Source organism: Sinohyriopsis cumingii, chromosome 10 (genome assembly GCF_028554795.1).
Source record: "Sinohyriopsis cumingii isolate HCF-2022 chromosome 10, ASM2855479v2, whole genome shotgun sequence".
Classification (NCBI taxonomy): Eukaryota; Metazoa; Mollusca; class Bivalvia; order Unionida; family Unionidae; genus Sinohyriopsis; species Sinohyriopsis cumingii.
Genome location: NC_142970.1, coordinates 52654102 through 52680709, shown reverse-complemented (window position 1 = coordinate 52680709; position 26608 = coordinate 52654102). Strand labels below are relative to the sequence as shown.

General features: G+C 32.7%; 1 protein-coding gene across 1 annotated transcript in view; it reads left to right on the top strand.

Annotated features, from left to right (window-relative positions):
- Positions 1-13638: 13638 nt before the first annotated feature.
- The window catches only part of LOC149790160 (A disintegrin and metalloproteinase with thrombospondin motifs 19-like), a 30420-nt gene continuing 17450 nt past the window's right edge, over positions 13639-26608 (top strand). Inside the window, exons 1-3 of the mRNA XM_089973173.1 lie at positions 13639-13711; positions 14688-14932; positions 20407-20496. Of these exons, the coding sequence (XP_089829299.1) occupies positions 13639-13711; positions 14688-14932; positions 20407-20496 (408 nt within the window). The remainder of the gene's footprint in view (positions 13712-14687; positions 14933-20406; positions 20497-26608) is intronic.

The window sequence follows — 26608 nt, the reverse complement described above, 5'->3', positions numbered from 1 at the left end:
CTTGCTGCAAAATTGGTCTGTTCACCCTCCCTGCTGATACTTTCTTTGGTTAGCAATTTATTTATATTATTAAGTTGCCCCTAACCACACATTTGAATGTTCACTGTACAGTGAACAATATGCAGTCGACAAGTCACCCCGTGTTATTCGTATCTTTCTAGCGATACCAAAAGCTCAGATACTTCCCGTTTAAATTATTTATTGTATTCAAATAGCACCTTTAACATGTTTATCTTTTCTTTCTTAATGCTCTGGGAATAAATTGAAAAGTTCAGTTCCACGTACTGCCTAAATCGTCGTGTACTGATATCGGTGAGGATGGTGCGGCATTTAAAAAAAAGAGGAGATAGATATTAGTATCGCTGATATATAAAAAGACGAATCTGTGCCTATAAAGGGACAGAAACTCTACTTCGTTTTCCGTAAACAACCATGCTAATTATTGAGAAAATACGTTTTGTGGTAGATGACTCAGTACGTTACCGCATGTACTTGGTGACAGAAGAAAGCCTGAGCTTTCTGAACAATTGAAATAATGTTCCATTTTGCAGTTGCTTTAGATAAATCAACCTTTAGCCTGGTATTGGCGTAAACCGTCTTACTCATCAATTCGTACCAGGTACCCAAAATTTCATTTTAACCATCATTGACAAAACGGATATCGTGTACATGCATACGCGGAATATATATACAAGTTTTATGTGCCACAATAAGTTCCAGTAGAGATAGCTGTATCCATTACATTGAATACATATCCATAATTCCATATATGCAAAATTATTACTGTGATTTAAATGGGCTGCGATCTTCAATTGTATATTCAACTATCAACATGAACAATATTAATCAAGCGTTTGTAGTTAATTGTCTTGAAGCTCCCTTCATTTTCTCATACTACCTTACGTCAAGAAATTTTCCATATATTGTGAGCATCTAGCTTCAGTGTATATGTTATGCTTTATATTAATTCTACTTTAGCCGTCTTCCTGATGCAACTAATTTAGCTCGCACAAACGTTTTTTTTCACACAACATTTTCGTCTTCTGTGATGCGGGTCTCCATCATTTCTGTTCAAATTGAATCCTAGGCTGTTACGATGCACTCTTTATAGAAATAAAAAATGGCGTCGACCCTCTTAAAACTTGAAAATTTGTCTTATATTATCTATGCAAACCCCAAATGTTTGAATACCATATAGGTATTAAAATTGGTTTTTATTAGTTCGAGTTGCCGGTTCAAGAATTTGTATGGTCGCAACATTTTTTCATGACATTCTTTTGGCAGTGGTGTCGTCTCGCACGTAAATGTTTATCATACTCGTCATGCGTTTCACTTACAACCTCTCAAGCTAGGTCTGCGTGGTACAGATACTGGAAACACGAGGACGTGTAACGGAAAAGAAGAGAGGGATATTTAGCGGGAACGCTAGGCACGGCAAAAGAAAAAAAAATCCTCAGTGAAAAAAAAAACCATTGCGAATTTGGCATCAGGTATATATCTAAGTGCAGTGGAATAAAAGTCACATGCAAACCAAGTTGCATGCTGCTAATTTACGTGATCTATTATTGTGTAAAGCAGACGTTTCTGCGTTTAACTGTACATCGGCACCATTTTGGATATATAGTTTGACAGTGGATACTGGCAAAGTCTAAAATCCAGTTAACCAGTCGTGTTAGTAATATCAGCAAACGGCATATTACCACGCCATTTCGGCAATATTCACAGACATTTATGTGCGGTTTTCATTTCGGATATTATCAGAAAAACATGAAGCATGTTTATTTAGAACATTTAAAGTTTCCATATTGAAACTTCCATCATAAACTAGTAACTGCGTGTTAGTTGTGGCTTTAGATGTTTTGTCTATCGCCATAACATGATTGCAACTACGTAAGCTACAGTACATCAAGTCGTTTTCTCTAGACCGTTTGATTTAACATTTTCTCTAACACTTGGAACATAAACGGCCTGTCCAATGTTTTATAAGGCTGCATGTGCGGAAACACATCCAAAAATATGATGCAATTACGTTCTTGAAAGTATTTATGTAGTCGAAAGATCTTATTATGGTTCTAATTATGGCAGAAACAAAATGGAGACTTTATCCATTGTTGATTAGAAATGGTGCGGAGCATTGTTTATCAACGGTAGCTCTAATAATGTCTACGTCTTTCGAATCCACTGTATAGACTGAATGATGGCCAAGGACGGATACTCGAAGTAATCGAATTTCATGCGGAATAGAAAAGTTTTATCCGACGTTTTCTGCTGGCAAAGAACGAGTAGTGGGTTGTTGTATTTGCTTCTTTTCCTTTGGCCTGTGTTCGTAACGGTGGTTGTGGTTTAGAAATGGTGAGCTTTTCAGTGTAGATTTATGAAGCTTCTAAGCAAGGTCAAGGCTGAATTCAGAAAGGTGGAATGAAAATGATTTTCTGATCATGTAAGGTCTGGTATGTTTCTCCTTAGAGGACATTATATGCCTTGAACTATATCGAATAGTTTCATTCGTCTAAGGGGTAATAAATGGTAAATTTTCTCTGCGTGAAAGCTCTCTGGGGGAAGTTTTAATGTTTCTGTTTGCGTGCCGGTGAAACATCTGGAGATAAGATTTGACAATTTGTAAATAAAGATTGGAGCTATAATCAGTCTTAAATCTAACTAATAACATGTATGGTTGTAGAAAAACCGTCTGAACTTCTTCCAGTCAGATAATTGGCACGCATTCATCTAAATCTATGGGCATGTCAACATGAATACCTCAGACAACTAACATGTTTGATAATTTGAATATTTATTTTTCAATTGAAGAAGAATGTAATGCAGTCTTAAAATGAACAGTTATTTCTGATCAAGACAAATTGCTATGTTGTTACTTGTAACGTTCTAAATGGTGTCTGATATGTACGAACAAGACATGGGTGTGCCTCAGCGAAGTATTTTATCTATAATGCATTTTAACATTACAATTAATAGCATCAGAGTATGGCTCCTGGTATGGATTAGTCAACATGAGTTGATGACTCCATAATATGACACATATCGAATCACATGCACACAATTGAAAGTCAACCAAAAATATATAAACAAGATTAAAAATTAGGACAGTGCCATCGGTTTAACACTTTCAAGATCAACAACCGTATTCATTCATTTCTGTCAGTTACGAAGACATCACAATGAACCTCAATTCACGCAGGACGGAACACCAGTACCGGCTTTTGAGGAAACGACGATTTACCTATTTTTTCATCTTTATTCCACATATAAAGATTTGTAAAGCTAAAAATTGAAATTGATCTAAAATTGACTGGTTGTTTTGTTCAAGGTTCAGCCATAACGTCATACGTAGATATGCGCCTATATTCGAACATTTTTACAGCCATGACAATAATAAAAATGAACTTGCAAACATCCGAAAGACGTCCATTTCTGAAACACTTTAGGCTTCTTAAATAACAAAACGCATTTTATGGTAATGACGGTACATCATTCTTATTTCATACCTATTATCAGGAACGCCACAAAGAACTGAATAGGTTGACAGGAATTTACACTGATGTGTTAAAAATAAGGAAATGGGTATTGCAACCTTCGTTAGAGGAAAACACACTAGAAACGTTCGCTTGTCAAACGGTGCATATATATTTTCAGCAGAATTCAGGCACTAGGCCTTGGTTTGAAATATATCTAATAAAACATTTTTCAACCACTTCCATATTCATCGATTCACTATCAGTACTCCCTTCAAGACACGTTACTGACCAATATTCGGATCAACCATACCAATCTGTGCACCTCTCAAAATATAGTATAAAGCTGGTTACCCAGTCATGTCGGTTTTATAAATACTTCGCTGCTAAAATGGCATATCTATACAAGCATCTACTATTAAAATTACATGCACTGATTTTAAATTTAGTATTTTTTTAGTATTTGAAAAAAATCATTTAGTAATTGGCAGGCATCATAGAATAATGTTGTGAATAAAAAACTCCATGTCAATAAGAAAACCCTACGCGACTTGTCTGCTTCCTATAGAACCATGCCTAATGACGAAGTAGTCACTGCAAAAAATATAATTGATCGTACTTAAATAATGTACTCCAATGAACCCTTCGCGTTGAAGCACTTTATGATTATGAGTATTTAGGTCTTCAACCTATACGCGATCGCAATACAATGTTCGACACATCAGGAAGCTTTTTTGTACGGTACATGTTTTTATATTTTACATTTCTCGAAGGAAGTTAACATGTATGCAGACATTGAACTTATATAAAATCATATTTGTTCCCGATTATTTCAACGAACATACCTGCTGATTATCATCATATTTTAAGTTTTATTTGTAACCTATTCAAGGAACATTTACGTTTCCCGTTGATCGAGAGATCTCACATTTTTCGCAATATCATCGTTCGTTTCTACACATATATCGCCCTTTGATAATGGACCTTGTTTGATTATGCTTTTATATCATATGGCCTTTGTTGTCGCTTTATAGCCTAAAAGTGCTGGTGCGGCGTAAAACCCACAATAAGCCGAATCAAACCAAGTCAAATGAAATCACATCTGATTAAGGCATATGTCTATATTGTCACTTCTAATGCTGGAAATGGTGGCTAGACAGTGCTTTACTCAATTATACCGTACCCTAATACTAGCTTTTGGAAGGAGTGACATCATTCTTAACTTTAAAATGGGCATATTTTCAAATAAAACTGATAACCATATACACACTGGCCTTTAAACCACAAGTTACATTGCGTACCATTATGCAACAATACTGTGTTATGTCATTTGATTGTGCAAGTAGAGATAATGGATATTGTATGTTCATTTTCACTAAAGATCGTCGCTAATAAATACTTCTCGGCTTGTCATATATTCAAATGTGCCTCTGTGATATCTGAGTTAAAGATGCCAGAAGTGACATTTGTCATTTGTGCTATAGTTTGCAAATATTATTTGGTGATGATTTTTGGAAGGGGTTGGAAGGATAGTTTTTCTACTTTTCTAGGCTTGGAATCTGGAATCATTCTTGCTTTTCGGTATAACTTATAAATATCACCAGTTTCTCATTTAGTACGGTCAGTAGTATTAGCAATAGAGTGAACTAAATCATATAGCTTTTACAGAAGCTAGATGTTCTCTGAAAGAGTGAAGATATTTGTAATATACAGAGTTATCAGGCACCCTAGACTAATTGTATATTGAACAATTTAAGAATGTATAAATTCAATACCATAAGAAGAACAATTTATCCCGTTTCTTTCTATCCTTGTTAGCTTTTCATTGCATGGAGAAATGTTCAGAATAGTCTTCTGGATAACATATTTACGAAAATATATAGACGAATGTTTAAAATGTGAAACAGTATAGAGACCAGTTTATTATATTTCTTGTCATTTAATATCATATTCAGTACAGATTTAATAGACAAAGCAAGATGTTCAGCTAGATGCAAATATTAGCCATGGTTTCTTCGATCTTGATCTTTCTTGTACTCTCCGATGCTTCACGGCAGGCTATCGCAAAACGCTAGTTATTTATTATTTAGGGTTGGAATAAGAGTACATTATTCTCTACATGTTCGAAAATAGTCGGCCCGTCATACGTTCTTTAAGAGACTGAGTTTGAGTTAAGTAGGGGCAGATATTACCGTATTTATACAATAATAATCCACCCTACCAGCTCTAAATTTTGCACAGCGTGCCATCGGAGAAATATATTTTTTAACGGCGGATGAATTACTATAAATATGAGCACAACAAATCCATCCTTTTCTATTATACAATTTGTTCTAAAATAGCTTTTTTAAAATATGTCAATATGGTGATAGTTATTGACAAATATAATACACAAACGGGCTGTGGGTAATTATCGGTGGTACATAACATACGATACTTATTTATTATTTAATGTGCTGGAATCAGAGTGTATGATTGTATACATGCTCGAAAATAGTCGGCCATTCTACGTTCTTTAAGAGATTGAGCTTGTGTTAAACAAAGCTAGATATTACCGTACTGTTTTGTTTTTCAGCAACTGATATAGAATAAAAATGGAATAATATCATTGTCATACAATACTATTTTACTGTCGTCACAAAGTAAGTGTAAGCTTCTCGATCTTATACAGCAAATGACTCATAGTGTCAAAAGACACGATCGCTGTAATTCTTATTTTGTTTGAGACTTGTATAGCTGTTGTTTATCAATGTGCTAATATGTGTACACGGGAATACTTTGTTAGTTTATTTAAATACCTACTGGGCAATAGTGTTATACGCTTGAATTTATTATGAAATGCGGTAAACACCGATTGTGTAGCAGAACAGAAGGTATTACACCGCTTATGCAAGACTTGAGAATGTTATCCTTGTGACATAACCTTATGATGTGATTATATGTGGTGTTCCTAATTGTGGAACAGTGATGAATAAATAAAGACAATTTCGTTTTCATTAAAATATTTAGAAATGATTAAGTATTGTGAATTTACCAATTGTTGAATCTATGTATAACGAATAACTCAATCGATTCTGAGATACTGTACCCAAACGGTAAATCCAATACGCACTCTTAACGAACGTTTCGTTTCAAAATTTATAATGCTAGCTCGCATAAGCTAATTATTTTCTAGCTTATAGAAACTACCAAAGAATGTGCTGTACAATGGATGGAAAAAGAGGCACGTACAGAGTCTTCTAAGCCAATATCCAAGATTGCCCATGTGAATTAACAGCACTAGCGAAAAATGCAATGCAATCCATCCCCTGTTTCATGACGCCGCACAATAAAAAATTCATTTTGCTCTGGATGGTGTTTTGGCCCAATTATTATAAAATCTTTCAGACTGGTCGACGTAATAATGTCAAACATTACAGCAGCAAATGTGGACATATTTTGTATTATAGTTTTAAATAGATAATACAAATATTTACGACCAGAAATAAAGATAAACATTATAAATTGTATAATACTTTTGCCTTGTTTGTATTGTGTTTTCTGCAGGGATACTCATGAACCTAAGACTGGGCAACACTTGAATATATAAGTTTGATTAAGTATAAATAACGAGAGATAAGCCTTGTTTCTCATTCAAATACGTATATTTGATTTAAGAAATGTGAATTCATCAATTCATGAAGGTTTTATACCGTCTGCGAATGTGTACGTTTTAGACAGCCATTGTCGAATCAGTCCATGTAATATATTTCCTTTAATGGACGTTTTAACTGAGAATAAATTATTGCAATTTACTCAAATGATCAATAGATACAACTCTTTATGTCAAATCTACTTTTGTATGCATTTGGATATTTTCGACGAGTTTGTCCCATATAATATATGTAACACATTCTATAGTTTATCAAACAAAAACGATTGATGGCATCCATTTAGTATAATACATAATCTTTTGCGTACTGGTTTTGTTTGTTTTTAACACAATGTATGTAACGAATGTCATTTAGCACCATAACAAATATTTTGCTTACTGGTCTATTTTTCATCGTTACAAATATTATTTTATAAAAACCGAGCATAAAATGATGTTCTATTATTACCATCTGCATGATATGTAGGAGCTTCTGTACATGAAAAATATTGCTAAACCTTGGTAAATCATACTTGCTATCCTTTAGGACTGTTGAACTATCATCTTCTTACGGTATTATGCCCTTTACTACTTCCTTTTAAAATAGTATTATCAGCTAATCTATACTAATGCAATGGAGCAAATATGTGATTACTTAAACATACTGATTGGACTACTTGAAACATAATTTCATATTAAAGTTTCTTAATTTGCGTAGAAGCCAGAATACTCGCCAAGAGAACAAAATTGGAAATGTTTTAAGCCATTATAAGAATAATTGGTAAAAAGCTTTGCTCTTTCGTTAGCAATATGAGAAGACAAATCACTCTCAAAATCTAAATGTTATAATCGTTACATTTTCCCCCTGGTCTTTAGGATTTTTTTTTTGTTTTGTTCAAGCCCATCGGACAACTCTCGTTTTTCAGTTTCTGAGGCAAACAACCGACGTATTATGGTAAATTAACCGTGACATCCATTTCGCCGGTATGTCACTGTTAGATGATCCAGTTGAGCACACGATTCCACGCTGCAGATCCTTGACTAAATACAATTATGTGATCTTTTGAGGCTAGTCAAGTTAAATTGATGTGAACAACCTTTGTAATATAGTGTCGCATCAAACATTCCCATAACATGGTACTTTAATCAGTCCAAACTCGGACCCGAAGCAACAAATATCTGTCTGATTTCCATTGCCTAACGATGCTAGTATGCAGCTGCGCCCAAATAATATAAAACGGTGCATGTGGGGAGACACAACCGCATATTGACCTAAGCTGAAAGTTCAGAACGTAAAATCAACACAAAATGCGTAAATAAAATAAAATGCATTACTTCAAATCTATAATAAGAGCCTGATTATGATCAGCAACATCGTGAAGAAATAAATGAAATCTACTACTATGGAACTTATTATAACTTGTCTGGCTGTTTGGTAAAAATTCGAATACCTTATATAAATATCGGTACACGTCGGCATCTTTGGTAGTCGATTAAAATCTTAAAATTGCACATCTCTTCTCATTAAAGAAGGATATATAAAGTATAAAATAGCTAAAGGTGTAATTTGCATGAGAGTATAACCGTTGATAACTTCATAAGCCTAAACCAAGGTAGGTCAACCCATTGTAAATGTAATAATGCATAATCGCTGATGTAGATTACTTCGCTCCATTAAAGGTGTATTGTAAATCACAGACATCTTAGAAGTAGCGAGAATTTGTATGTGGGTAAGATTAGTAAGCATTTATCCACAAGTATCCGTTTTGTTTACAATTATTTATCCTCGCAATATTGCTCCTTGAGATTTACCTTACCTCTAGCGGTAACTTCCATTTTACAGACTAATCCCAATGATGTAATATTTTAGCAAGGCGCTTAACCAAGTGCAAGATGACATTCCGTACTTAACACTGAATTTAAATAATATAAGTAACACACGGTTTATATGCAACATTAACCATTGTGCTACATTTTGTTAATAATAAGCTATTAACCAACACTTTCGTATAGGTGCATTACTCATGTAAACAAGGTTGAAGGAAACGTTCTAGAACAAATCACACAGATTCTATACAGACCATTAGTACAATATCAAATAAAATAAATAACGCGACGTCATTTTTAAGTTGATGACAACACATGTTTAGTGATGTCATAAGAAAAGGTAGTCCAAGCACTTTTCATTCAGAAGAAATAGCCCAATATGTGGAAGTACACCTGAAATATGCAATACGTTATACCTGTTCATATTTCAATAAAAAGTTCAAACAAAGTTCGGAACTAAACAATTATGATCCCACGGAGCTTGTGTTCCTTGGGTGCCCACGCTGCTTGATAAAGAACAAATGAGTTTAAGATTCAGGCAGGGAATTATTATAGAGGTACGAAGAAAAAGGCTAGAATTTCTGAAGTAAGATCATCCCATTTATTGTCACGTTTCGGCACCCTTCTCAATCGACAAGGCAGTGTATGAAGCACACAGGTTCACCATCGCTTATGAAAGCAAGCGGTTCCAAATCTGTGGAAATGTTATCTGAATTATTTCCTTGAAACAAACAAGGAATACGTATGAACTATATTATACCAGACAAATCCATAGGAAACGGAGAGTATTATGCTAAAATGTACAATTGTAATATACTTCAAGCTAATTGCAAAAAATAACGAGACTTACCAAAGTGTGGCTTCATCTTGCATCAGGATAACATCATGTACACATACGAGAGTTTATAGTACAGACCTTATAAAAACATGACGATCATACAGTTCGGATACCTCAGATTGATGAAATAACCATTCTATCATGCTTTGTTGAATTTAAAAGAAAATAAACAGTGAATCCATATAATAAAATTCAACAGAATAAATTGTTAAATAAACTCATAGATTGAAATTATTAAATTACTTAATTATGTTTTGAATTACATTCATTAAGGTACAAAAATAAAGAACATTCAATCCCATATACATTATGTACAACCAGAGAAAAGATCTTCGGCTTATAGGCCTTTACAAATTATATAATACTACTTGTGTCGGATGACTGCATGGCTCAGTTGTTTAGTATCCATGTAATGTGAAAATCGTGGTTTCGATTCCCCATTAGACCACATCATTTTATTTTATTTTCTATTTTACAGAACACATTTCGAATTTCCAACGGTATAAAGACTTCATATCATATATGAAAGATACCACCGATTAATTCCTAATGGTACCGTCATTTCTTCACACACATATATGTATTATGTTAAAGAGAAGATATGCCGCATTGTTCTTCAGATCACATTAGTTGCATTTTTTTATAATGATGTATGTTCCGATGATTTAATTGACGTGAATCACGAAGAATATGATCCTCTTTTTTACCTAACAACAGCATATACATGTTTTCGGTTTGTCCTCTAAAAGCGATTCATATTCAATATATTCATCTGCTTTTCTTATATATCATCTGAGTGTGGCTTAACTTGAGGTGAAATAACGCTGATTTGTGAGTTCAATAAACCAAACTTTACAAATAAGATGTCTGTAAGAAGCATAAAATTGGAAGATGTTTAGATGCATATTGTAATAAACATTACTAAATAAAGGACACATCAGACGACTAGAAATGTGTAGTCAATAACTGTGGATTACGATGCCACGTCCTAGATGCCTTTCTCTCAAGGCAGGTGTCGTAAGCAGATCGCTGTTGTACTGTTAAGGCTTCTGCTTTGATTTTGAATACATTAACAATTGTATTGTTTCATATAATTTTTATAAATTTAGATTACTCCTCTCTGTCCTCACCGCAGGGCACACGGTATTATCATTCTCGTATTGTTATTATTATTATTATTATTATTAGTAGTAGTAGTAGTAGTAGTAGTAGTAGTAGTAGTAGTAGTAGTATTAGTAGTAGTAGTAGCAGCATGTGCTGCATTAGTAATAGTACAAGTAGTCCGCCATCGTAAACATTTTATAATTCATTGATCTATTTTGCGGTAACGGTACTAACAATTTAGCATACATACATATATACATACATACATACATACATACATACATACATACATACATACATACATACATGTTGATGTACAAGGATATTATTTGTTGTTTGTCTGCCCACTTTTAATATTTTTGCATGCTTCTTTCAATAGTTATATTCATTTTTCTAACGATGTTTTCGGTTAGAAAAGTCTAATACAAATATATATTATTGGTACATATGTTCATTTATTAAATAGTAAGAATAACACATATTGCTACCATACTAGTGAACCATTGTTTAACTGTTTTCCCCAAGAAGGTTTCCAAAGATTTCAGTACAAACATCAAATACACGAAGCGTGCTTTGTTATCTGTGTAGTTTTTTTTCTCTCCAGTGTTCGTATATAGCTATGTTGCTGTGTTTAGACCAATAGAAAGCCGAAACGTGGCACGAACAAAGTAGTCTCGATTTCCAGATTACCACACACGAAAGGTACATATTAACTAGATGCTAAACACTCTGACGATCAGTAGTAATTCCAAAGACGTGAGGAAGTCGAGACAATGATACAAAGTGCACTTATTTTTGTCGTTAGTACCTCCGTATATATTCTGGCAGGTAGGTAAATTAAGTATATCGGGTTCTACGTATCACTGACTGTCTTCTCTCTCTCTCTCTCTCTCTCTCTCTTTCTATATATATATATATATATATATATATATATATATATATATATATATATATATATATATATATATATATATATATATAGACTTGGAACTGATTTGGGGAAAGGTCAGCTATTCACCACCATACAATGCAAGTTGTTTATTCTGAAATGTCTAGCAATTCCTCCTTGAAGGGCCACAATTTTGTTACTGTGAACAGGAAGCAGGAACGAAACATACACGTACTTTCATTTCATTTTTATTGTTTGCTTTTGAACTGGAAATATTTATTTACATAACTACGTTTACTGCCGTTCATGTCTTTGGATTTTTTCATTTTTCGTTACTTGTGTCTGTTACATTTAGTAAATACATTATGTTGTCATCTTTTCCTTAAACAGAATGGAGGACATTACGATCCCACTTTTAATAATTTGGCTTTTTATGTTTTAATGAAGTTGAGATTCAGAAAAATACACAAATATTTCATTAACAGAATGAAGAATAAAAAAAGGAATAAAACAATAATTTGTCTAGGCAATTTGGACATTGATTTATCGATGCTGACAGATAACGCTTACGATCATAACTATATTTTATACATTTCACGGCAGCGCGAAGAGTTCTATATTCATATGTGAAAATACAGCTTTAATTCCCCAAGCAAACCAGCAGATTAAAGTAATGTAAAGATTTAACCATGACGCATTTTCAAAGACGTATTATGACTACTCCGTAAGGTAGTTCGAAATTTGTCCGTTTTCATACTATGATAAATTGAACATGCTATTGGTGTTAAGAAAAAACAAAGCTATCCTGATCAAATATGTACCCATGTTTATAAAGCAGCGTGGTTGGCCCTACCATCAAGCATGGATTTAACTTCTAATAAGGACGGTTGTTTACCTACAAAGTTTAAATTAAAAATGAGTGAATCGGAAATGTCAGCCGAAACGAATATGGGCCCACATTGAAACAAATTTGGAGCTACAAAAGGGAATTCTCAAAAGGACTGATATAATCTCCTTAGAGCACCTTGCAGGTAATATCCTATAACAATTATTAACATCTTACATCTTGCCAAATATTCAGAGCTAAATATTCAGAACAAGCAGGTTTTGTGTTTGAAAAACAATTGACAAATAATGTTATGTTTGGCTCTGGAGATAATTTTATCGTATAATATGATCAGCCTCGATTTATTTGCCATTTGTTCTATACATTGTGGTGGCAAGGAAGGACTAATAAAGATTATTTCGTTATCTCTCAATCGATATCTCTCTACATAAATTTCGCAAATTAGCACCATCGTCCTTGAATATGTTTGCTGTTTGCTTGAATGAATTTAATCTTTAACACCTTAAGATACAATACTGCATGCATAATAACATTAGCAGTTGTCGTAGTAATAGCAGCAGCGACTGTAGTACTAATCACCATCAGATATAAATCTTTATAACGACGGGCACTTATTGCGCTTGTATATTATTAACCCCGTTTAAAAATACACGTGTAATATGCGTCATAATATTACAGGTTTAAATCGTTTTTAATACAAGCAAATTTTAACTTGCAAAAAAGTGGCAAGTTATGTTGAGGTCTCCATTAAAAGATAATATTGCAAAATACTGTTTTGGTCGCGTATAGATGTTGAAAGACATTACTAAACAGAAACAAAAGGGATTTAGTTCATCACGATCGTTCCACACACTGGTCCCATGTTAAAATGACAAAATTATTCCGACCGACATTTTTAGTACTTGTTTTAATGCATTCGACAGGTTTTTAGTAACATTTTTGTTTAAAAATATTGCCGTATTTTTATGATGCCATTAATTTCGTTTTTTTTTTCATTTAAAAACCAGTTTATTATGTTACTATCGTGTATGAATGTCCTGGCCTACATATGACACAAAGTGCCTTCCGCACAATAACCACATGGCCCACGTTTACAAGGAACAAGGTTATGGATTATTTGCATTTGGGATAAGACTGACTCTTACAACTTTGGAATCAAATGTTCAACGGTCAAAGTTGCTTACAGAGAGAAACGGAAAACTGTTTTCGCAAAACTAAACGATTTTCAGCATTTGTTTCTCAAACACTGATGACCGCTCCGTTTTCATTGTGGTTAAAGAGTTCGCCTCGGATGCGGGAGGTTGTGGGTTTTATCCCCGGCCTAGTCCTACCAAAGACTTACAAAAATGGTACTAACAGAGGCCTTGCTGGCGCTCAGCATTAAGAGGTTAGTGTTAGGACTTGTCGGCCTGCTGTTATGGTAATTTGACTGGGTGGGACATCATGCTGCATGTCTGCGACATGATGCCTCAGTGCCAGACATCACTATAAACTGTCGCACTGCGGACATCGTAGCTATATGACTGATCAATTGTTAAAGCTACGTTACAAATCCTAATGACACACACACAGAGAAAAACTGATATCTTGCAAATTAAATATTGAATGTTAGCATCACTTCATGATATGTGTTAACTTTCAATAAGGAAATCTGTCCGTTGTAATGTAAGTCAGAGTGTAATTATCTGTACTTTATACAAGAATCAGCGTTTAATACTTCCTCAACGCAGTAAAAGCAATACCGTGTCAGAGAAAAGCAAGTTTAAAAAGTAGTTTCCTTTCATCGGAAAGTCATGAAATTTGTATGACGTCTAAGTTCTAGCTGTAATTCCTATCTTCATATAATCATTTTAAATACGCTACAATGCACTTGATTTTGGAAATGTATTATTATTAATATTGTGATGTTAGGAAACTTCATTGACTTCTTAGGATCATGACAAAATCACATTTTGTATTAATTTTGTATTCTAATATTGACCAGCATGAGGTAACTGACCACCGATTACTCTACCAATCTTCTCCATATGCGCGTTCGTTCGCTTGTTTCCTCAATAATTGTGTTGTCTGTGTTTCATTAGCACCTACAAACTTGGAAGAGGTTTGGCTGAAAGATGTGACAACATATTCCCAAGGAACAAAACGGACACAAGGTGACCTTGACCTACCTAGTGAGTTGACCTTTCATCTCAGACGCACTTCAGATGATCTAACGTTAAACTTGAAGAGGAACCATGACATTGATCCAAATGTTGACGTCTACTTTGCGCGAAAATTGAAAGACGGTCGATCCGTTCTGGAGAAAATACGAGATTTGGAAAAGGAGGTAACTTTTAGAGGATTATAACAAAAAATATATTGTTTGTATTTCTGGCTAATCTATTAAAGACGATTGAATTAATATAAAGTATATACAGAGGGTTGTACTGAGATTTATACAGTTCAATTTTTAAAATATCATATTGAAATCTGTTAAAGAAGTCGGTTACCAAACGTGTATGGAATTTCTTTAACACTTACACATTTTTTTTTTAAAACACAGCTGGTTTTATTTTCTGCGACACTTGTAAATTAGCTCCTGGTACATGCTCCAAGTCTATGAATAGTTTGTGTTTCAAAGCACGGTTAAACGTAAATAATTTTGTTGCATTAGTAACTTCGTTTTTTAATGCAAATAAATATTCTCTACATAATGTGAAAGGGCAGGAATACAGCTAAGAAAATTACAAAACAAAAAACATTTTAAGCACCACATTATGTGTGTCAGCATTGTTTGCAAGCATCGCAGATAGAGCTTGTACACTTTTGAAGATAGTTGAAACAAAAGTTAACTTTTAGGACAAAGAAAGATAAAGGAAATGAGAGCGCTTTAATATTTGAATCCAGTTCATTATCTGAAGTGAACCAAATATAAAATATACGTTTTGCAATAAATGAAAATAGATTGATCATATCTGAGAGTTTCTGTAAATATAAATACAGGTGTAAAATTAAGTTGATTCTTGGGTTTTTAGACTAACAATTCAAGTTAGTGACAAAGATCATATTTTGTAAATGTCAACCATAAGGATAGGGAATGAACACTAACTAGTTTAAAATATATATTATATTAAAACTAAATATAAAATAAACAATATAAATATAATCTTAAAATATAAAAATCGAAACTATAATTATTATGAAAGTTTCAAAAGTTAAAATGTTTAAAACCTAAAAAGAAGAAAACATTGAAAGAACGGAATATTGTTAAAATAATAAATAAACTAGAAGTTATAATTAAAATTAGCAAATATAATATAAACTAGTCAAATATATTTTTAAAAAGGGTTTTTATAATACATGAACAATGATGACTTCATTTTCACGACCTAATAATTTCAAAGCATGTTAGAAGAAATTAAGGCTCTAATCAAATAAGGGCTAAAGAAGTATGGCAAGAAGAAAAGCCATCATGTTAGCAGAAAACAGAATGAAAAGTATTAAATGAAACGAAATGTAAATTGATACAGACTTTATAAAAAGATAGGTATGAATACGTGAATAGCGTCTAGCAGTTTAGCTAAACAGTTTAGAACCCAAAACGAAAATCTTGCTCATCACTAATCAATCTAAACAAACTCAAACTTTGATGCTACGTGATCAGATAATTCAAAAATGTATGAAAACCCACGCAACAGACACATTGTCCTATTCTGCACATGATGTTTGTTTAAAGGTAGCTATTGTGTATCTATTTCTAATAACAAATAAGAGCATGCACGTGATGAATAAAAGTGCTACTAACACATGTATTAGCCTCACATCACGTACATATTCAAAACAAATCACGAATTGTATGGGGATATGAATGGTAGCCTTGATGATCATGAATTTAGTAAGACAAAGTCTAAATCATTCACATGTATCCACGCATTATTATCGTCTATGGATATGAATGTGGATAGAAATGATAGCATTGATGATCACAATAATGACTAAATCATTATGTACATATGTACACATTAATACCGTCTACGAGCGAATGTGCTACCATTTATGTAAAAAAAATCAGATTGGCAAACTCATTGCTTTAAAGACGAATATTTAAAAGACTAACTACTTGAACCAGAAGAAACAAAGTATAAATATCTGATAAAAATATTTCATCTCCGTTGAAATCAAAGTTAATAAATGATGACACAGCACCAACTATTCCTAGGTTGCTGACAACGCTGAAACAAATGATCCTAATGAAACTGCACAGTGTTCTTGCCAAGGTAACAAACTCAAACTAAAATAATGCATTAAAATTAGTATGAAGTTTGACACAAAGCAACAAATGGATTAGATAACACTCTTCATATTAATGAATAATGCTGTATTCAGCAAACAGATCAAGCAAGACAGAAACCCGAAAATTAATAAGATACATACTAATGAAATGACAATTAAAAATTGACAAATAGATGGATAATATATTAGAAAAACAAGTATTACCGATGCCTCAGAGCTAGTTATTAAAAAACACAATAGGCTCAAATTCACGGAGGCTTATACATAATGGATCTAAACTAACTGAACTATTTATATCGTTGATATGTAAATTTAACGGCTATATTTTAACCAAATTTCAACAAAAAAATATGACACTTACAAACGCATGTTCTCCATGTATCAAACGAAGGAGACATTTTTACAGAGTTATGGTGAATTACATCAAATTCTACATTAGTGACTATCCCATGGACACAATATATTTAATGCCTCAAGCTGAAAAACACGTTGCTGATTTTTAGAGAATGAAATAAATAGTCAGAAAGCTTTGCTGCAAGGCTTTATTTATTTTTTGATTGATAAAATGGCAAAGGGCTTGAAAGGAACGCAAACAAACGTGTCAAACCTAATGTCAAATTTAAGTGATATAAACATAGGTTTCATTATGTATTGCTTTTTAAGAAATATAAATAGGACATTTATGAGATACAACTGAACAAACTAACATCAAGTCCTAATGGCATTAAAAGCTTTCATTTTTAAGTGGTATCTTTTACAACAGTGAATTTATTTATCTAGCTAAAGATTTAACTTTGCTGAAGAAAAACATTAATGTGCTAAACAATGTTGACATGATCTTTGTATAAAGAATTGAATAAAAATATTGATCGAAGATTCAGTATGGTCACATGATCATTTAATTTAATTTTAATGTTCGCTTTATTTGCTTAATTTCTTCTATTGTATTAATTATTCTCATTCGTAATTTTGCATTTTGCTTCTTTTATTTTCTCAATCAATTATTATTATTATTATTATTATTATTATTATTATTAATGGTATTGTTATTGCTGTTGTTGTCATGTTACGAATCATCATTGACTTATTAGGAGGATGATCGATACGTTTATAAGCTTATTATTTTCATTTTGTACACTTTTTTGCTAACCTTACTGTTTTACGACACACCTCCTGAGAATATGTATCTACTATTTTCTTCAGTGGTATAATATCATATCCCTCTAATGAACGTCCTATGATAGTCATATATATGTACATTGCTAAAGGTTTCTTGTCTTTAATGCTTGACATGATCAAGAAAGTATTCCCAGATGAACAATTTATGGTTATAAATTTTATGTTCATTCTTTTAAAATGAAGGTCTTTTTAAATTAGGTGTGATTTATAATTGACTACCATATAAATTCATAAAGGTCATGAATGCTTTTCTTACATGAATATTTTGAATGAAAACGATAAGAATTTAAACTGTCCAAGTGAAAGATTCAACTATTATGTTTTTTCATTACCATTTATTTTATTCACAATATAACAGACTAGCTTGCGGTCGTTTACATTTTTGTTGCATCCGTTTTCCAGCCGTGCATATAATCAGTTTCTAACTTTCCATGCTCTTTAATCATGCTTTATTGTTTGTGCTTTCTCCAAGGTATTGCGCAGAGATGTGTGCCTTTGAAACATCATTTCATTGACATAATGGTATCTGCTGCTTCCCAGTTGCTAATGATTCAGCATATCCTCTTCATTTCAAAAGTACAGACATTAAACATGTTATTCTTTAAGTTCTAAAATATGTTCTATCCTCTATGTGTCATTTTGCTTGTGGTATAATTGCAATATAAATATTCTCGTATTATCCCCTCCTTTAAAAAAAATAACAATGCCTCGCCTGATATTGTAAGCTTTATATGCGTATTATTGTATCGATAAATTAATGTTGACAGACCGACCACCCATCTACTCAGAGTTTTCTTAAAACGTTTTCACAGCCAAGCCCTTGCTGTTTTAATAATTTGTTGAAACTAGTTCTATGTTCGGGTTTCCTATCAAATGTTTGCCCTTTTTGCTGTGCAATAATTGTATTTCCTCAACTTTTATCTTTAAGACATTCTTCCTTTGATAATATCGCCTGTAAGTTCCTTTGCTTTAGTTTTTACCGTTTATGAGACGAGCAAATTGAGTAGATATCTGTCTCTTTAATTATGTATGTGTTTCCACTTTGTATTTTACGGCTTACATCTCAACAATGTATGCCTGCCTCTGGCATGTACATATGTTCATGAATACAGAAAAGTAACTTAACAGTTGCTGTCAACCTTATAGCACATGAAACGTTTTAGTGTCAGACTACATGTTTCCGCCATTAAATTCCATTATTATAGCCACTTTCCGACTTCCGAGGGCCCTTCAAGATTCATTGTAACTAGTAGTATTGTACTTATTTATTGCTCTGTTATTTTTTCATTCTTTCATCTTTTGAAAACATGTTCGATCAAACAGCATGTTGTTTATGCATATAAATTCACTATTTTGTCTTTTCATGTTGTTGTCTCGACTAAGTAAAGTTCTTTGCAAATGAATGCTTTTAAGGAAACAATCGGTAGCATGTATATATATATATATATATATATATATATATATATATATATATATATATATATATATATATATATATATATATACATTCAAACTTCAGATCAAAAACACATGATCTTAAATAAAACTTTCATAACGCCTACCTGGGTACTTAAAACATCAAATTGTTATCATATCTACCTATTAGGGACGTCCATTAATTATGTCAACAATTTTTAGGCAATTTCTACCCCCCCGGTCAAAAACTGTCAAACTTTCAGTGGCCCCCCCCCCCCCAATAAAATTTCACCCACCCCCCACAAACTAACAATATTTTATACGGGTGGATTTTATGCTAAAAATAGAATTATGGAAATTAAAAGGTCTACAAATATTTTTAATACATTTTTTTACTTGTTTAACAGATCTCAAATTGACTATAACACTTCGAATAAAAACAAAATATGATGATGCAAGACTATGACTTCCTTGGCAAGAGCTCAACCGGTTTAGGATTAAACTGGTGGGCTGTTGACGGGCGAGCGAGTGTGTGCCATACCAACGCACCGACTAATTTCCTATTTTTTGAATTATTAAATGTATTGTTAAAAAAAAATAGTTGAGGTCAATTTATCTTCAAATCCTCCTTCCCCCATGTCAACAGTTGTCAAACTTCTTCACCATCCCATTTTGTTGACATAATTAATGGATGACCCCTTAATTGATCAACTTATCCTACCAAAACAATTATCTAATCGATTTATCGTCCACATACATAATCGCCGCAACACGTTCTTACATATCCTGTTACCTACTTATATACTTATTTAAGCATAAAAGCTATCAACTTACGTATCTACCTCCATACGTACCTACATATATACATTTGAAATACCTACTTACCCGCCTTCGTATGTTCCAATCTAAATTTACACTCATTTGTTTGCATAGGATGTGGCTTACTACCAGGATATGAACCATGGAGCGTTCATCACCGTCAGATGCATCAAAAGATTAAATGAACGGTGTGACAGAGTCATCGTAAGTATATTATAACAGCTTGTACACACCAGTTCCATCAATCCCTGTCATCTCTTTCTCGGTACAATATGATTCACTTACCCGATGATTTAGATGAGTTGCAGTTTATAACGCATGCAAAGGTGTGGTCAAGTTATCATTTGCAGAAAATGTAGTACAGAAATACAACTCATGAATTAGTATTCCAAATTGGTTCGTAATATATTATTTTCGTTTTTAATAATTGCTCCATTGCAAGAGTTAAACGTCGCAAGCCTTTAATCTCATATATACACGCATACGCTACTTAAGCTCTATAGAAATGTCACGACCCAAAATAATGCCAACCTCTTATCTTGCTGCGACGTTCGCTAAGTGATCAAAGATGTTATGGAGCTGGACTATTCTAGCTATCTCTACATCAAGAAGACATGGGGATCGACACCATCACAACAACAAATGCAGCATGGCTGAAGGTTGAAATCATTCAAAAATCCAAAGAGAACAAAATAAGTTGTCTTTTGCAGACATGCATATTGGCAAGCAGAAGAACGTATGTTGAGGACCATTAAAGATAACGCTCGCAAGCGAATAACTATTGTATAGAGATATCCAGTGATTTACCGTAACAACAAAACAAGCCAGTTTTTCATTGAAGTCATAATCTTAAATATAAGGCTTACCATTCCAAAATTTCCAACAAATTTAAGACATAAAAGTAATGTTTCTGAGAAAGAGTATATCATTCAGTCAATTTCAAGTGTTTGGTACGTTTATATACTATCAAAGTATTATGCCAATACGGTTGTCTGGGTTATTTTGCATTCTTATCGTCATTATATATTCCTAGTTTCATTAGGAAATGTTCATGTTCAAAAATTATTTCTCACACCTACAAATGTTGTGGTGAAGCTCGCATGGATTGTTTGCTTTTTAAGTGGTGTTCGTTCTGGAGTCATTATTTCACATCTAGATGGTGGTTTTATTGGCATTAACAATACAATGACACATTATTGAGTATATAAAGCCTACGATGCTACATCTTTTTCTTATAAAGGGGTATTAATCTAATATTTTTGTAACATCAAAAGCTGACTTTTCAAGTAGGATGCTTTTTACTTGCCAGTTTTAATTCGTTTAATATTAATTGCATTTCCATCTCATTTTTTTATTTTGTTTAACTTACGATGTCATTTGCATCTTTTTCATCTTTTTGTATATATCGCCCTCTTTATTTTCACTGTATTTGCATCTCTCTGTTTTGTATTTACATTTTCTTTTTCTTTCTTTTTTAAATTTGTCTCTCTCTATATATATCTTCTTTCTGCATTTGAAGCTCAAGTTTTCATTCTTGTATTTTGATTTAAATTCCGTAACATGCAATTTGAAGCCAGATTAAGAATAACTAATCAAACCAAAAGCACTTTTGTCCGAAATATAACTTTCTTCCAAATATGGAGCCAAACTTTTTTATTTCTTCATTCAAATAGATGTACCTCTGAAAGAACACATTGTCTGGCAAATTTGAATAATTCGTCCTTTCTCTAAGTACTCTAACCGTTCTTGGCACGGCTTTTGTACTTTAGTTCACATTGTGAAACTTGTTGGATTCACTATGTCAAATCGAAAGAACAGGGTTAGAAAAAATGTCCGAATTAAGATAAATTTAAATTTCAAAACAATTCAATTTCTCTGAAATTCATATGCAGGACGAACCCCCTAATTTTCTGTTACAAATATATGGTCATAAACTAATAAACAGAAAAAAATATAGCCAAAACGCTATATAAAACTTACCAAACAACTTAGTTAAGATATAAATGAAAAGTGTGAGGAACTTTCAGTATTATAGAGTGAATCGAGACCAATCCTTATAAAGGTCAACGAAAATCCTAAATGAATTAAAATTTCCATATATATTTCAGAACCGGAAATGTTGTTGTTGTTGTTGTTGTTGTTGTGGGGTTTAACGCCATTTTTCAGCACGATAGGCTATACATGGCGGCCAGTATTAATGGTGGAGGCAGAACCCGGAAAACCCCGGAAAGAACCACCGACCCACGAGAAGCTACTGGCAAGCTTTCTCACATGCCCACATTGGCTGAATCTTAGACTCGAACCGCCGCAGACAGAGGTGAGATGGCAGTGATCCGTAACGAAGAGCGCTTTAGACCACTCGGCCACTCGGGGCCCCAAACCGGAAATGTACTCGTCCTTTAAGAACCGTAACGTTGTCAAGATGGCGCTGTCGAGAATTGCTTCGTATAATTTATAAAAGTTCCAAAATAATATTATGGTAAAAATAACGAGCATTTTCTATTTCTACTGAACAGTCCAAACATATGTTTTTCCTCTCTAATCATATCTAAGTACAACATTAAACACGCGTGCGGCCTTACAATAGGAAAAGAGGAAGTGAACATGATTCCAAAAATGGAAACTAATATTATTCAGTTCTCTCCTAAGATACACACTGTATTGCAACTGTATTTCATAATAGACCCAAAATGACATAAATGCTACTCATTTTGCGTCTCTTTGGTATATTCATGTGACCTAGCCCAACCAATGGGAAATTAAAAAATTATTCTAGAAACTTTCACACCCAACATCCACGGAGAAATTAAGCCATAGGCTCAATTAAATGTTGTTACTAATATTATTAATAATAATTGTCAGTATATTTGTAAGCATATATTTATGGATATTATGTAACTAATACAATCTTAAGACAGCAAGGAGACTATATATTTATATATCTATCTATCTATCTATATATATATATATATATATATATATATATATATATATATATATATATATATATATATATATATATATATATATATATATATATATAAACAGCCATGGATACACAATTATATAATCTAAAGAAGGGTTCATGATAACCAGTGAATCTAATGATTAAGATAAAATTCACGTGTCAACTAAAAAGAGTTTATCTCGTACAATAATATTGATAGTTTTTAAAAGTTAATGCTTATATTGCTAATTATCAAAAAATTATGAAACATCAGTGCATGCAAAACAGTGTAGAAAACATGTGAAGAAACAACTTAGGGTAATATCGCGATGTATATTTCAAAAGATATCTTGTTACTGTTTTTAATCTTGCAAATTTTGGTAATATGACGATAGACATATGGTGTCGATCGAGCCAATTATTGTATTGGCCCTTTTATATCATTTTATGCATTACTAAACAAAAGGCCGCTCCAGTGGTCTTAGTGTTTAGAGCGTCCGCCTTTGATACTGGGGTCGCGGGTTCAAACCCCGGCCGTGCCATGCCAAAGACATATAAGAACTAGCAGCTGCTTCGGCTGGCGCTCAGCATTAAGAGGTTAGTTTTAGGACTGATTGACCTGGTGCCAAGATGATGTAACTGGGTAGGACTTGATGCCACATATATGCGGGGTTGATGCCCCAATGCTGGAAATCACTATGGCGTGTCACAGTGCATATATCGTAGAGACATGATAAAAATTGTTAAAGCCACGTTAACACTCCAAATCGCACACACATACACACACTCACACACACACACACACACATAAAGAGTTTAAAGACTGAATTCGAATAAACATACACTGATATCCATCTGTCTAAAGAAACGAATTCAGAAGTAATATCAACATTTTATCAGAAGACATTAATGTTAAAATTAATAATTTGTTAATCAATTGTCATGAAAAAGAAGTTACAAAACCCCATGAAACCTACTTCCTAGATTAGCTATGTTATTGTCGTAACTTCTATGGCTGGACTATTATAGAACTTTTTCTTATTTACGGAGTTAAAAAAAAAATTCAGTGGACAAATTACCAAATTATATCCCATGACGCAGATAATTGTTATATATTAGAAATTGTTCGGATCAACCTGAAAATCTCCAAGTTTTCAATTGTTTCCTAGCACTAGGAACATTAATTATTAGAAAAGAATGGCTAAGCAGCTATAATATCAATTTATCAGACGGTCTACATTTCATTGTGATCAATTCTTGCCTAATTCAAAAGAAAAGAAAATTATTCCGTGTACTACAGTAATCTAAACCTGTATTCAGATTTCGGTATCCTGGCAGACGTGTGCCATGTATATTTCAGTATATTCAAGTAAAATGGATGGCTCCATACATTCAATAAAATACTAATCTAAAGAATACTAGCTCTAATCCATATCATAAAATCAGGTTAACGGTACCAGATCCGAAATGTGTAACAAGAACCATATTCGAGGAGGAACTCGTAACAAACTTTACCATTAAATCAAAATTATTACTCAAAAAAACAATTTTTTTTTTGCCAAAAATATATGATCCATCAAAACTGATTATGTAAGATTTATATTAATATTAAAGTAAAAGTAGGACATGAAATTAAATTTGATATTTTGCATACTGAACGTAAGAATCTAATATTTTAATTTATAAGTAATACATATGTATGATGACTTGAAAAATAACATTACATTATACAATGAAAATTATTACCCTGATTTTAATCCTTTATATTGAATACATAAAACAAAATCAAAAACCTGTAGGAAAGAGTTACTAAGACGGCAAAACTGTAGAACAATATTAGTTTAATATGTACAATGGACTTGCTTATGACTACTGACAAATTAACAAGGCACAAATTGCTGAAAAACGAAGTGTACAAGAATTGTACTATGAACACGTGGGGATGGATTACCATATTTGAAAGCGCTCAACATCATATGAGCGCCATCAGCTATAATACAAATATCATATAAGCGCTTTCAACATCAGCTCTAAACCAAGCTTATTAAACCTATTTTTCCCCCGTTCGCGCAGAAACATATCTCAGGAAAAACGGTATAATAGTATGTACCTGCAGGAGCAAAGACTGCATTTTAAGTGAGTAGGTAGTTAAAACTCTGTTTATGTAAACATGGCATCCATAAATGACACTTGTGAATTTGTATGTGTACAATATTATATGTACCTGTTCCATATCTGTAAATATAACTCCAAATATATAATTTTAGCATGTACAAAATATACTTCTGAAAGAATTTTCCCTTAAAAAACCGTAAGAGAACTAAATCCAAATCTAAACACAAAACATTACCATTAGAAGTTTACCTCAAAACTTCAGATAAAACTGCAAAGATATACGTTTAAAATAACTGTTATGAAAACGTTCGAAATGTACAATAAAAATTCTTTTGAACAATTCCAAACATATAGTTTGAAACAACCCTGATAAAAATACATTCCTGAATCGTTCCAATTATATATTAAAATATTACAGATATATAGTTCCCGAAGTTCAAATATATAGCTTTAAAATGTCCCAAAATAAGTTTATCCCAACAATTCAGAGTTGACTATTGAATGGGAAACTAGTGCACTTGCAATTAATACACTAATGACCATTGCATAAGTACATTTGTAATGAAACTATTTTTAAACCTGAGCACCTGCACGTATTTATCCTGCTACGTCCTGTAAATAATTGATCTGTATGTATGAGTACGTTTATTTACAATACCATAAATCAAGAGGTAAATTCAACTTTATATATATATATATATATATATATATATATATATATATATATATATATATATATATATATATACGGCGAAAATTCAAAACGAGTTCCCAAAGATTCGGGCTAAGCTTGCTCTTCATTAAGAACAAAACATTTAAAAAATCTGGACTTCTATATGTTAAAATCACTAAGGGGAATTATCAACAACATATATAACAATACAAAGCTGTGCATTAATGAAGAGACAAGCAGGATCATTTCTCTGTCAGATGAACGAACAAGACGGTATGTTATGACCCAATTATAAGTTGTGAATAATGGACATGACATAGTGTGGCTAGAGATCGACGACAATAATAATATATCCAGGTTGTGCAAAGAGGTTTTAAAAGGATTTTTAAAAGCTATGTGTCGGGATAATTGACAATAATAATATTATTAGTAATAGTAGTAGTATTACTACTACTACTAGTAATAATAATAATAATAATAATGATAACAATAATAACAAAAACAACAACAACAACAACAATAATAATAATAATGATAATAATAATCATTATTATTATTATTATTATTATTATTATTATGTA